Source organism: Citrus sinensis, chromosome 2, assembly GCF_022201045.2.
Source record: "Citrus sinensis cultivar Valencia sweet orange chromosome 2, DVS_A1.0, whole genome shotgun sequence".
NCBI lineage: Eukaryota > Viridiplantae > Streptophyta > Magnoliopsida > Sapindales > Rutaceae > Citrus > Citrus sinensis.
The window spans coordinates 23,618,629-23,633,488 of NC_068557.1; the positions used below are offsets into that span (position 1 = coordinate 23,618,629).

Sequence of the window (14,860 nt, forward strand, 5' to 3'; positions counted from 1 at the left end):
AGCTATGCAAGAATGAAAAAAGAGAAGAGAAAACTGCTTTTGTCGAAGCGCTTCAAGTGGGTGCCTTTCAGAAGCTGTTGTTGCTTTTGCAAGTTGGTTGTGCTGACAAGACAAAGGGGCAGGTGACTGAGTTGCTAAAGCTGTTGAATCTTCATAGAGCTAGATGGCAGTGCATTGATTCCATGGATTTCAAATCCCTGAAAAGGCCGTTTTGATTCAAGATTACCAATTTCAAGGGGATTTAGAGATTTTTTTTTTTTTTTCCATCAAAATTTATACAGTTCAATATTGTACAAAAGAACACAGATAAAACATATATAGCACACTTCATACAAATTCTATACATGTTTATTCTTATCACTTGATTGAAAAACGAAAAATAATTGAAGTTATGTGTTTCGAATTTGAATGTTCAAGATTTTAAGTTGCGTTTGATGTTGCATGAAGTTGGGATGAATAAAAGTGTCCTGTAATATTGTGTATCATTTAATTTCCTAATATGTTATGAGGGAAAAATCGTTCAACATAAATTTCTAACTTAAAAGTATATTTGTGATTGAAATGTTGTAGCCTTTAGGATTTTTAAAGTAATATTACTATCCACAGACATTATTTTGGGTGGTTGAAAGAAATTTAAGCTGATATACAATTATTTGAAAATCTACAAAGCATAATTTGAAATTATATGTTAAATAAGAGTCGAAATTTGCCCTACACTTTCATATATATACATCACGCATATATTTACGACGGGCCAGTTTAATAATATTTCAGCTTTTAAAATAATTATTGTTTATTGTAATTATAAATAATCAGTTGTAAAAAAATAAGTTAAACGTTTAGTAATTTTTTTTTAAGTATTATGATTTTTTAAAGCAATCATGTCTATTTAGTAAATATTATCATTGAACTAATATAAGCATGTGAATGACAAAAATGGATTTTTTAACTTAATTTTTTTATTATCTCAATATAATTGTTAATAGTAATAATTTTTTTTAGAATAATACTAATAATCTTTTTAAATTTAACAATTTTGTTTTCTAATTGAATAAGGATAATTTTGAATTGTTATAATATATGTGAGGATGTATATGGAGTTGAATTAAGTATAAAAATTCTCAAAATTAAAATTTAAAAAAACTACTCATTCTTACTTTTCAAAATGATGGACTAATATTACCAAAAATAAGTTTTTAAAGAAATTACTAACAAAAAAAAGGGGGCCCTAAATTGTGATATTAGAAGGGTGCTTTGTCCTAATGGACTTACAAATTGTACAAGTAGCAGAATAATGGTACATTTGAGATTATTTTTGGGAGGGTTAAAAGTGATTTTGAAAAGATAAAAGTTAATTTTGGTGCTCGGTAAACTTTTTAAAAACACACTTTTTTGCAAAATCACATTGTCTAGAAGCAAATTTTGAAAAGGAAGGAATAAGTGATTTTTCAAATCTAATTTTAAGAATTATTTTTATACTTAATACAATTTCATTTATATCCTCATATATATTATAAAAATCTAAATTATCTTTACAATTGAGAAGTAAAATCGTTAACCTTAAAAAGATGATGATGATTATTATTATTATATTGAGATAAATAATTAAAAAAAATTAATAATATAAAATATTTATTTTTGTTATCAATTAATATATGTACATAATAAAAAATATTTTATGTACATGTTCATAAATGTTTAAATATATTTTATTTATTATTATATCCAATTTAGTCGTTTATATTCTTATAGTTGTTTAACAGTAAGATTTATCAAACACGTAAGAATGTTTTTAAAATTCACAACATTTTTAAAAATAAATTTTAACAAATGTTTAACTGATTCTTTTCATAATTGATTATTTTTATAACACAATTAACGACAATTATTTTAAAAACTACAACATTACAAAATTGGCACTAACAACGTAATAACACTAATAGTTCGGTAAAACAGGATGGTTATCAACACAATATAGTAGCTATAAAATTAAATAGGAGCACAACAGTTATAAATGAGCAACCGTGAATCTTATATATTCACTAAATCAAATTTATATTTGAAGCAAATGGATTCACGTGGAATTAAAGGTTGATTATTCGTGTTATTAATTTCACGTCTAAAATTAAAGTAAATTGATCCTCACCCATATGGTACTTTTGGGTTATTTGAATATATAAATATACACACACAGTAGTCTCCGATTTTAATCTTTGAATTTTTTCACTTTTTGTACTGAATGCAAACAGGTCAGGGTAGTTATGCTGATGATAATCAAAATAAGATCTTAAATCTGGAAAAATAAAATAAAATGGTATAAAGTATAAGCAATAAAAAAAAAAACACACACACACACTTTTTAATTTTATTTTAGACACGTTTTGGTGCAAATATATTGGGAGTTGTGGTTTTAAAGAGTAAAGTGTGTGATAAGTATTTTGTAGCTGTGGTTTATAAGTTAGAGTGATTTTTTTTAAAAGTAGTTGTTCACTGAAAATTTTATAAAAAAAAATAAATATAACGAAATTATGATATTTTATTTTTTGTCAACATTATTATTTAAATTTCATATCTAGTAAATACAATCAACTTTATTTTCATAGTTAGAAATTATGTTTTATTGCAGCTTAAATAACAAAAAAATAATAAAAAAGATACTAATTACTACAATCCTATAAATTTATGACAAATATATTTTTATTTGTATGTCACTTTAAAGAGTAGTGTTGCATATTCCAAATTTTTATTTATAGAATTTAACCTAAATAATATTTGTAAAAGATTATTAACCACTTAATGAATGAGACACATCACATACAATAATATATAGGACAAAATATATCATTACTATATTTTAATTACTTGACAAATGACACATCACATACCATAATATTTGGATAATCAAGAGTTGATCATATGCAAACAAAGTTTATGTCATTGATCATTCAACTCTTCATTGGGCTTGCTCATCTTTACGCACAAAGTAGTCAACGTAACATAGAATTGACCATAGAATTTTGAAAGAAAAGAATGGGAAATGGGAAGAGTTGGCTCAATATAAAAGGAAAATACCAAATGTTTTACCTGGATTTTGGATGATCCAAATAAAAACAATAAAATAGTGAAAAGGAGACAAACGTTGGATGCTGCCTTGCTATGTTTGTAGTGTTCTCCTAGAGATGGGGAGGATAGTTAGGCGATCTAAGTGTGTGATGAAAAGAGAACAAAGATGAGATGAAAATAAAGATGAAGGCCACCAAATTTTATTTGAATGAAATTTACAAAACAGGGCAAATTTTGACGTTAGAGATGGAGTTAGCAATGACCGGCGATCACGCTGCGACACCCAAGTTAGACTTTAAATGTTGAGGAGCTGCTCATGGTCAAAAGTGGATCTTAAAGCTATTAAAAATGATAAGTATGCTTTGGTGATGAAGATGAGGCAAATTTTAAAGTGATGAAAGTTTGTCCCCATTTGAGAGTGAACCTTGAGCTTTTGTGGAGTGTGCTTGAGGAGCATTTTAGTAGTTTCAAACATGTGGCACTCATTGATTGGTTGCCCTCCTTTGGGTGACACGCTTAGGTGTAAGAGGCAAAGAACCATCAGCCACCCTTTTGCCTATTATTTTATACATGTGGCAATCTCTCCAGCCAGTGGTCCTGCTGTCTTTTGGACCACTGCAGAGGATAGTTAATGTGGCAGTCGCTCACTGATCATCCTAGGAATCTCTCCTTCCACTGTCTCCTTGCATTTAGCAAAAGTAAGATATTTTTTATTTTACAAATGATGGCATGCACTGTTTACGTGCGCCTCCAACCAGCGAAAAATCTAGTTTCTGATTATGCCATTTGATATTACGTGTTTTGCTGAAACTGCCCTTATTTTCAAGGGGCTTATTTGCTGGCTTGGTTTAAGCTATCCTGACATGCTAGTCAAATGCTCTGCTTTTTAACCCCCTCTTGCCAGGTGTTTCGTCATGCCATTGGTTCACATTTACACTCATAATTCATCCCAAACACCAAATATTACCTCTAACTTTTGCTTACCATTCTAGACTCTTTTACTCCGGCACCAAACGGTTTTTTGGGCTTTTAATTTTGAATTGTGAATGTGAAAAAAAAAAACCAAAATTGTACAAATTGTTATAGTACTAAATCACTGTTTTTAACTCCATCAATGAAAATTTATATGGTTGTACGCACTATGGGTGCGTTTGGCGCACTATATTATATTATGTTGTATTACATTATTTTAATGCAGGTATATTGTATTATGTTGTATTGCATTAGAACTGTATTATAATAATATTGTACAACGTTTGGTACTACACTGTATTAATTTTTAATAAATATTTGATATTACACTATGCTATATTAATTTTTTAATGAGTAATTTAAATTATATATTTATAAAATAACATTTATTAGTAGTTAGAAAAATACTAAATATAGAATTCTTAAATTTTAGAAATTTAATATTATCTTTTTGGTATAAACGTTGAAAAAAAATCATAATTCTTCGTAAAGATTGAAATAAATAATTTAATCAAATAACCTTCAAATAATATTATAACATAAATAAATAATTAAAATGTACAAGATTAAGTTAAAAATCATTTTAAGATAATAAAATTAAAAAATTACACATACTATAAAATAATATAATAGCTGTAGTACGATAACCAACAAAATAGATTGTTAAAAATAATTCAAGTAATACAACAATATTTACAACCACCGTTTTTGCTATCTTTCTCTTTTAAAAACTCTTTTTTTGTTTTATTCTCAGAACTTCATAGTTCTTTGTTTTTTTTTTTTCTTTGCCTCTATGTTCTTTTTCTTTATTTTCCTTTTCCTTTTTTTTCTTCTGTTTCCTTTTTCATTCTTTTCCTTTTCCTCTGTTTTTTATCTTTCTTTTTCTTATAAGTTCCCTTTGGGTGATTTGTCGGAGAGTTGTGTGGCTTTGATTGCTGGGTCTTTGAGATCGCCTTCGATGGTTTTGGTGCTTGGGTTCTTTTGCATGCCTTCGTCGCCGACGCCATAGTATGTGAAAGAATATGGCAATTTTCTAGAGCTTGAATAGCTATTTTTCCGGTGTAATCGGCACCTGCGGCGGCGGGGATGAGGTCATGCTCGTCGGAGATGGTGGTTGTGGACATCTGGTTCTTGTTGCGGACATTTCTCCTTTCTTCGTCTCCTTCATTTTTCCTTTTTTTTTTCCTCTTTTTCTCCTTCTAACACAGTGAGACGTAATTCCGACTCCCCCACGAGTTTTTTTTTATGTGGTATTTGATGTATTACAATAGTAATTTTATGTGGTCTAATATTGTGTTAATTTTCGCCAAACGTAGTATTGTATTAATTTAATACAATACAAGATTATAATGAGGTGTAATGCTGGGTGCCAAACACGCCCTATATGATTATAGATCAGATTCCTAAAACATATTTAGATGTGCTTGGCGTTGGGGAAGCGTAGATATATTATTATTTCCAAATATTAGTACATTTAAAAATAAAAAATAAAAATCATACGATTACCACCCCATGGAACATGACTGTGCTATTTGGTCAAGATCCAGCGGCTACCCGGGCCCCGTTTAATAAAGCGAAGAGAAAAATTGACCAAAAACTTGGACCGAAAATTTTAGTTGCATGATTCACCACAATTTTGCAATGTTCAGTTATCATACTTTATTCTAATAAAACAATTATGGGAACTGACGACAAAATTTCGATGCGATTAGCAAGGGGTGCATGAGTGAGTGCTATGACTTATTTAATAATTATAATTATTTATTTTATTTCAAAAGTTGTTTTTAGTATTATTTAGTTATGTTTAGGTAGCGTTTACTTTTTGGATTGGAGTAGGAATCCTGAGGAGTGAGAATCCTAGGATTGAGAGTGTGGAGTGGGAGTGAGAGTAGGTTGTTTACTTACACTGGAATGGAAGTATGGAATGAAGATCAGAATCCAATTTATGTGTTTACTTTGTCTTGGATTGAGAGTAAATAGTTTCAAATTATAATTTTATCCTTATTTAAAGAATTATAATTTTTAATTACAAAGCTAATAAAAAATATATTTAATGAATAAATATTTATTTTATTATATTTGTAAATTTATAATAATTATTAATATTCTTAATTATGAACATCACATTTTTTATTACTTTTAATTCTAATATAAAATGAAACATTATTTTATTTTATTTAATATAATTATATTAAATTTATTATTATATAAAATAATAATATAATATTATTTAGTACAAAATTAATATTTTCTTAGAATAAAATATTTTTTATTATTATTATTAAATAAATATAGTACTATTATTTTTAAAATAAATACAATAATATTATATTTATTAATTCTCTATTAATATAATAATATTATTTTAAAATAATTTTAACTTAAAATCAATACAAATTATTATTTAGTTAAATATAATAATATTATTCAAATAAATATAATAATATTTATTTTATTTTATTAATTATAAAATATTAAATTAAATTAAAAAAAAATAAAAAGGTAAAAAAGGTAGAGGTGAGAGTAGATTTCCACTCCCACCTCCCCCAATGGGAGTCCCACTCCCACTCCCCACTCCAAAAATGGGTGGGGCCCACGGAGTGGGATTCCCACTCTCTTCCCATTTCGAGGAAGTAAACACTGGAGTGGAAAGAATCCACACTCCTCACTCCCACTCCAGCAAGTAAACACAGCATTAAAGTAGAGTTCTTGTGAATCAAGTTATGCAAAATCTCAAATTTTGAATTTTTGAAAGAAAGTTGTTGGGAATTTTTTATAAAATTATATTATTTAAAATACTCTTTATTTATTTTATTATCTTATTCCATTCATTTCATAGTATAATTTCAATATACTTGTTGATTATAATAATTTTATAATATTTAATAAAATCTCTCATTAACAATCAAATATATTTTTTTTATTAATAAAGGTTCTATTTTTATAAGCTCTGATAGTAAAAATTCTTACTTGAATAATTTTATTTAAAGAAAAGAAACTTCAAATAAGTTATACCAACTATGTACCTAATTTTGCTTTGCTTCCATTTGAAATAATAGAATATAAACATCCATTACCATTTCTTAACTCTTAATCACAATACATGTAGCATTTTTTTTAATCTAAAATCTGAATGTGGTTTGAACATTATTGAAATCTAAATGGGTCTGAATGCATATGTCACAATTATACACACACACACACACACACACACACACACACACACACATATTATTTTTTACGTCTAAGTATGAGTGGTAAGTTATTATAAACTCAAAACATCTTAAATATTTGCACTTATGACCTTGAAAGTGTTATATACTTCAAGTTTGAATATGTATATATTTATAGTGTTTTCTAGTATAATAATTTTTTATACGTTATAAATATTTGTAAAGTAAGCATTTGATATATATTTTATGAAAAATAATATTGATAATATTATTTTTTACAATTTAACATAATATTTATACGTGAAAAATTGTTATCTAATAAATGGAAGAGTTTTTTTAAATTCAAATTAAATGTATGTTAAGTATTTAATACCAAGTAAAATTTGAGATAAAGAAAAATTTTAGTGCGATATCTAATAGATAAATGGAAAATAAATATATTTAATGAGGATATTTCAGTGAAAAAAACTAATTTTCCATTCTGACATTTTATCATTAAGATAAAAATAAAAAAATTTTATTTTTCCATTAAAATAAAAATATCTTATAATAAGACTGCAAATACAAATCAAGAATTTAGACAATAAAACAATCATATCCCCATTTAGTTGTTTCCGCTTACACCTCCTTTATTAATTTCAAAGGAAATATTGTGTCAGTGTGGGGATACTGAGATACGTGATGGATGTATCCATACAAATTCATTTTCTGAAGTAAGGTTCATTTGTGGAGTCATGCTAGGGCTATGTCGGCAGCACATTGTAGCCCAATGTCCTGGGTCCGGCCCACTGACAGCATTATTAGGTGGTATAATAACATCAGCCTCTTTGATGTTATGCATATTCTTAAATAAAGGCATAGTCTATTCATTTACATCAAATAGGTTCGCCCATCTCAACTATCCAGGATTCTGCACTCATGCAAATGACGTTGAATTTTGTCAAATGCTCGAGTATTTTTCTGTCTTTATAACAGTTTCTACTTTTCTTTTCCTATTTTTCTTTTAATCAAATTTGTCTGATTCATAAAAAAAAGTCTTTGCAAGCGGAACTATCAAGTAGAGGTGGCAAAATTTGACACGATCCGATTATCCGACACGAATAAATAAGTATGTATTATCGAATTTAACATGATTATTAAATAGGTTGGGTCCGGGTCGACACAATTTTTTCCTTGTCGGGTTAGTGTTAAAGTTCTTAATCTATTTACCTGATCAATGACCCGATTATATTTTTTATTTTAAAATAATTTGTAAGTTCTTATTATCAAAACTCAAATATTAGAGATGATTCTCTTTTTTTTTTATTTTTTGAAAAGATAAATATAAACACAATATTTTATTTATAAAATTTTATATACATTTAGAGCTTCAATAATATAATTATGTAAATGTGTAAAATATTGATAGATATGTATATTTTATAATCTCGATATATAATATTATATATATATATCTAAAACTTTAATAGTATAAATGTGTAATATTTTGGTAAATATATATATTTTATAATATCGATAAATTATGTATGTACAACAATGTGTAAATGTTTGATATAAATTTTGTTTAATATATAGATATTAAGCAAGTTATTGAGTAACCCAATTATTTTTCGTGTTGGGTTTGAGTCTTAATATTGTGACACGATTATTAAATGGGTTGGGTTTGAGTCGACCTAAATTTAACACGATACGAAGCTGACATGACACGACACGAACACGACCTGATGACTCGTTTTGCTAGCTCTATGGTACTAACTACTAAGGGACTTATTTGATATGAAAGGAAATGTTATGTCCTTATGTGAGAAATCATAAAGTAGTGACCGGGATTCGACCAGACCCGAAATCACCCGGCCCGAACCAATGAGAGCAGAGGCAGCAGTAAAAGAGAGAAGCGGAGACCATTTTCAAATTCAACACAAAAACCGAACAGTGACCTGAAGCCCTAACCCCACCGCCATCTCCGACTCGGCTTTAGTCTCTCAGCCCATGAAATTCTCAATATTGACAAACCCTGCCGCTCACCCACCCTCCTCTGTAATTCACTTCGAACAGTAAACATCTCTTTCTAGGGTTTCTTCATCGGTCCGTTGAACAGACCTACGAAAATGTCTCTCCCTCAAATACAGTGTAAATATATTACAGAAGAATGCCTTCGGGAGTGGAAAAACGGAAATCCTAGCTTCAGAGTCCCTGACCCCGTCCCCATGCTTCGGTTCCTCTACGAGCTCTGCTCCATCACGGTTCGTTTTTGTGTAATATTCAGAGAAGTCTTTGTCTTGTTTAGGGTTGTGGATTCATTTAGATGGACTGCTTGTCGTTTGGCCTTTTCAGGTGCGGGGTGAGTTGCCGTTTCAGAAGTGTAAAGCAGCGGTGGATTCAGTGGAGTTCGTGGAAAAGCCATCTCATAGAGTAGTTGCCTCCACTTTCGCTGATATTGTCACTCAAATGGCTCAAGATGTGAGTTTTTTTTTTTCTTGGTCCAAATTTTGAGAGAAACTCTAAAGGAAGCTTAGGTTTTCATTTTGTGCTTAGAGCAAAGAAAAACATATGTTCTAGTGAGATTAATACTTAACTCAGATAAATTAATACTTATCTCAGATAAATTGTATTACCAGGCTTCTGAATTTGTTAATACAAATGTAACTTTTTTCAGGGCTTGTGAAAATTCTCAAAGTATGAGATGAAATATATTTTTATTTTTACTTTGATGTGCAAGATTCTTGGTATTGGTTTGTTACTCAATTGCTAAAAGAATGAATCTGAGGTTTTGAATTCTGTTAATAGGAATGGTTATTTGATTGTCAGTTTTTTGCTGGGTGGATTATGGTTTTATGTTTTTGGAAGTTTGTGAGAACTAGCTCTGCTGACTTGAATGCTATATGTTTGAGATTATCTCAGTGAAAAACCAATGAACCTGAGCTCAGCTCAGGAGAAATATTATAGATTTCAACTTTGCTGAAGTTTGGCTCGACAGAATAGTGAGATCATCGCATCTTGAGTTTGATTTGGATAGTGTGCTTGCAATAACATGAGCATAAAGGAAGATTTTACATGTATTTTAAGTGCTTCGTATTGTGTCATGTATTTAAAATAGCGTGTTTTGTTTCAACTTTGTGCTTTGGAACGATTGGTAAGATCAGTCGTATCTGTCTTGTCCAGAAATTTTGAATAAATGTCTCATCTATGTAAAATTTAAACTTGGGAGTGTTACGGTTGTAGTAAAATTTTAGAGTTAAACCTCAATTCCATCATAAAGGGGAAATATGTGACTGGAAGAAAAATGAAATTGCCTGTAATTTAGTTTGAGGTTGGAGTACTTTTAGATGAAATGAGCTGATTAAGCTTTTGGTATGTTGGCCTAAGCAATTTACTCTAGGTTCAATGTGTTTATATTCTCCTGTTCATTGTTAGCTTACTGTGGGGTATTACTATCATAAATTCAATGTGGCCTATTAGAAGCTGCAGTTTATTTTTTGCACTTTGTGGGTTTTTCCCCATTTAATTCTGTATGTAAGAGTTTAGAAGAGAAAAATGTTGAAGAAAAGTTTGATTTCTGGATTTTCTGTGGCTTTTACACCTTTGCTGGCTTTTGATGATAGACTTTCTGGAACTGTTTGTTACACTGGTTTACTTAAACGAAATCGTTGAAGCAAGAATGTTGCTGATCAGGAATGGAGAGAGTTATAGAGAGTAAGAGAAGGGGGGTATTGTAGGATGCAGGGAATAGACAAGCTACTAATAACTTCAAGTGTTGTTATTCACCTTGAGATCTGATTTTCATTTGTTCACTAGAAGTTACAATTGAGGCCTATAAATCCCTAAAAATATGATTTGATCCCATGAACAAGCACCACTGTATTGTATTTAATTGCTTACAAGGTACCATTATTATGATTTTTTGTTTTTTGTTTCCTCATGCGGCCTACATTTATCTTTTTTGGGAAAAAAAAAGTTAGTGTGTTCTCAAATTTTGATTTACGCTTGTATGTTCACTTAATTTTGCAGCTTACAATGCCAGGAGAGCACCGTGTACGTCTGATAAAGTTGGTTAGTGTTGAATCTTTCTACATGTGTGATTTTTGTTGCCTTTTTTTTTTTCTTTTGTTAAGTTGAATTCGGTGTTTTTATATTCTTTTTTCTAGGCAAAGTGGCTGGTGGAGTCTGCATTGGTGCCACTGAGGCTTTTCCAGGAACGCTGTGAGGTGAACTTTGTTATAGATTTTTGGATTTTTGTTTCTTGTTTTATCCAATCTTTCAATATTTTACTTCACTAGTAACAGAAAGGACTTAATATATGCATCATATTTTGTAGGAAGAATTTTTGTGGGAGGCAGAAATGATCAAGATCAAAGCTCAGGATTTGAAGGGTAAAGAGGTTAGTCATGATTGTCTGGGAGCTCCCATTACTTTTTATTTCACAATGTTTAAACTAATGTAAGTTTTTATTGCTGTAAGCTTACATGTAATGGTGATCAAAGATCTGTTATTTTAGCTGCTGCTACGAATATGGTATACACTTTAATGAATTGTTTTGAACTGTTACATGATGAGTTATATGCTAAATGTACTAATTCTAAGATGATGATGATGATTATTATTAATATTTACTAATTCTAAGATAAGTAGTCGAGCGTCTACTATTTTATATGGAAATTCTAATAAAACATTATAATCTGACAAGCAAATGTAGTAGTCTTCTATAAAGTTTTCATGTTTGTTTGTCTGTGTATAATGCAGAGTAATATTTAGCTGAAATAAGCAAGTTGGTGATGACTAATGGCAGTCATTTACAAGCACAATCACGAATTTGAAATCTAGATTTATGCAATTGTTGCACTTTTTCTCTTCATTTCAGGTGAGAGTAAACACTCGTCTTCTCTATCAACAAACAAAATTCAACCTTCTACGAGAAGAGAGTGAGGGCTATGCCAAGCTGGTATGATAACTACCTAGTTGATTTTTTTTTGGAAAATTTTTCAATGTATCTCTTGCTTGATCACCTCTTCATAATTGCACTATATTCTTATGGGTTTTTCTTTTATGGTGATCAATGACATAATTTATTTTGTTTTTTCCACTTATCAATGAAGGGGCATGCCAAGATAAGCTTTCTTTGCTTAAATGCATAGGGAGATTGGCTTAGTGGTTGCATTCGACAATGCATTTTGCTAAAAGCCCTTTGCTCTGTTTATGCTTTACATAATAGTTTTTTTTTTTTGTAATTTTGAAAAAATGTTTTTTCTTTTGGGAGAGGGAAGAAAGCCAAAACCTTTTCCTTTACTGTGAAGTGGAATTGAATTTGTGGGCTAGACTGCAAAGAACTTGAGATCATATGGGTCATCTTGAATTCATCTTTAATATTACTTTTAGATAATAGTTGTCTTTGGTAAAGGGAAGTACGCTAAAACCTTATGAAGATGTGTTGTTCAGCCCTTTTGTTGTTATTAAGTTTGGGCAAGTAATTTTGTCTTAGTTAGAATGAAGAAAAAATTATGGGTAGCTTATGGGAGGGAGTTTGTATTTGCTCTTTTGACTCTTGTTTCAAAGAATTGTCAGGATTTGTCTTATTTCTTTATTGATCTAAAATGTTTAGGGGTTTAAGGATTGTTTGATGTAGATAGATATCTTTTGGATTAGAATAGATGATTAAACTTGATTTTTCATATATCGGTTTTGTGGATATATTTTGTTGAGATTCGGTTCCCATTTTTTGGGTTTTACTTGGACATTTGATCCACAATGTATCTCCTTTCTGTTTCTGTTTTGCTATGATTTTTTTTTTTTTATCAAAAATCTATATTTTATTCGCTCCAAACAAAAAGAGAAGCTTTTTTTCTGAAGCAATTGAATAACTGGTTTGAGCCATTTTTGGGTGCTAGTTGGTTCAATTGGTTCTCACTGGGTTAACTTTTGAGCTAAATGATAGTAGTCCACTCCTGTTAGGATTACATGCTAAGACTAGTTTAGGGTTTGAACAAATTTTATAGGCTTTACTTGTGCTAAATAATATCTTTGCTGATCTGTAGGTCACACTTCTTTGTCACACTTACGAAAATGCAACTGAAAGTGCATCAGCAGCAACAATTGGCATTATTAAGGTTTTGACGTGAACTTAATTATGTTTTATCCAGTCTTTGTCATAATCCTAAAGCAGGTCAAGGTTATTCCTTTCTCTGATTAATATAATCTTTGCAGTCTTTGATTGGGCATTTCGATTTGGACCCAAACCGTGTTTTTGACATTGTAAGTCTTAGTTTTTGGTTTTTTTTTTTTCTTTGCCTAAACAGTTGAACTATATTAATCTTTCTATTTGTTGTACTTGGAAAATAATATAATGGATTTTCCTTTGAACTGTCAGGTTTTGGAGTGTTATGAACTTCAGCCCAACAACAAAGTCTTTCTAGAACTGATTCCCATCTTTCCGAAGGTTTATTTATCTACTAGTTTTATTTTATTAGTACTTTTAGGTTCTTTCTGAATTTACAGAAGCCCTTGGTTTGCTAATGATGTTATAATATTTTGCAGTCTCATGCTTCGCATATTCTGGGATTTAAGTTTCAATATTATCAGCGTATGGAAGTAAACAGCCCTGTACCCTTTAGTTTGTATAAGCTTACAGCTTTGCTGGTGAAAGAAGAGTTCATTGATCTTGATAGCATGTAAGTAGTTTGTGCAGATTTGTAGTTTTAAATTTAGTGATCTACTGATCTTATAGCTGTAATAATTCAAGTAGATGTATATGCCATCTAATTACAATTTGTCATGGTTTTCTTACTCTAATCTTTCTGTAGGCTGCACTTTGGTGGTATTTGAGCAAAGTGATCCAAATTTCTTTTAAAACTATGAAAAAGACAAATGGAATCAATTTTATTCCTTTTCTTTACTATGCTTACTGTGAATTGATAGGACAAGAAAAATGCTTCTGATTTTAGAAGACAAATTTTCTATTTTAGTAAGTCTGAGGTTACATTGGTTTTGCAACGGCCGAGGATGATAACTGGTTTTGTTGCTCTAAATGTTAACTTACTCTATAAAGAAAAGCAAGAAATAGGAGCAAGGAGCTCCAGAACGTATCAGTGTGCATACTAATATGATGTTATGGGCTTTAATTGGAATTATTTTGTTTAAATGTTGATAGCTTAAATATTTCTTTTGGCCGATCTGAGATGTTTGGTGGAAGCTTGGTCTTGATTTTTGTTTGTCTCCCTATCCATGCTTTTTCAGTATGTTTATGAGGTTTGATAATTGATTCCTCTGTTAGATTTTGATAAATAGTTTTACTTGCTTGCAGATATACGCATTTACTCCCTAAAGATGATGAGGCATTTGAACATTACAATGCCTTCTCAGCCAAGCGGCTTGATGAGGTATATATTACAATTGTATGCTGATGGCAGTTTAGTTAGTTATGTTATCTCTTGTCAGCTGAAAACTATTCTATGTTGGTGTTGGAACCATTTGCACAAGTGAATTTGTAGGGCTGCTTGTGTGCATACAATGTTTGATGTTCCATTTTTTTCCCCCTATGTTATGTGTTTTCCGCTTTGTTTTTATTGTTCTGGGCACTTTGATGAACATGGATAGCATTATGGCAGAAACTTGACTAGTTTCTTTTATTGATTTATTTGATGTATCTCACTTGATCCAGA

The 14,860-nt window shown here is 30.1% G+C and overlaps 1 protein-coding gene across 6 annotated transcripts in view; it reads left to right on the forward strand.

Moving 5' to 3' along the window:
• The window catches only part of LOC102612717 (THO complex subunit 2), a 36,456-nt gene that overhangs the window by 4,335 nt on the left and 17,261 nt on the right, over nt 1–14,860 (forward strand). For 2 of the 6 annotated variants that reach the window (XM_052435153.1, XM_052435152.1), the window contains exons 4-10: nt 11,524–11,586; nt 12,067–12,147; nt 13,238–13,309; nt 13,407–13,454; nt 13,570–13,638; nt 13,737–13,870; nt 14,503–14,578. In XM_052435153.1, coding sequence (XP_052291113.1) covers nt 11,524–11,586; nt 12,067–12,147; nt 13,238–13,309; nt 13,407–13,454; nt 13,570–13,638; nt 13,737–13,870; nt 14,503–14,578 — 543 coding nt within the window. Of the gene's footprint in view, nt 1–9,011; nt 9,452–9,542; nt 9,669–11,216; nt 11,259–11,353; nt 11,414–11,523; nt 11,587–12,066; nt 12,148–13,237; nt 13,310–13,406; nt 13,455–13,569; nt 13,639–13,736; nt 13,871–14,502; nt 14,579–14,860 lie in introns of those variants that run through there. The other 4 variants (XM_052435155.1, XM_052435154.1, XM_006469217.4 and 1 more) reach the window with 3 other exon arrangements.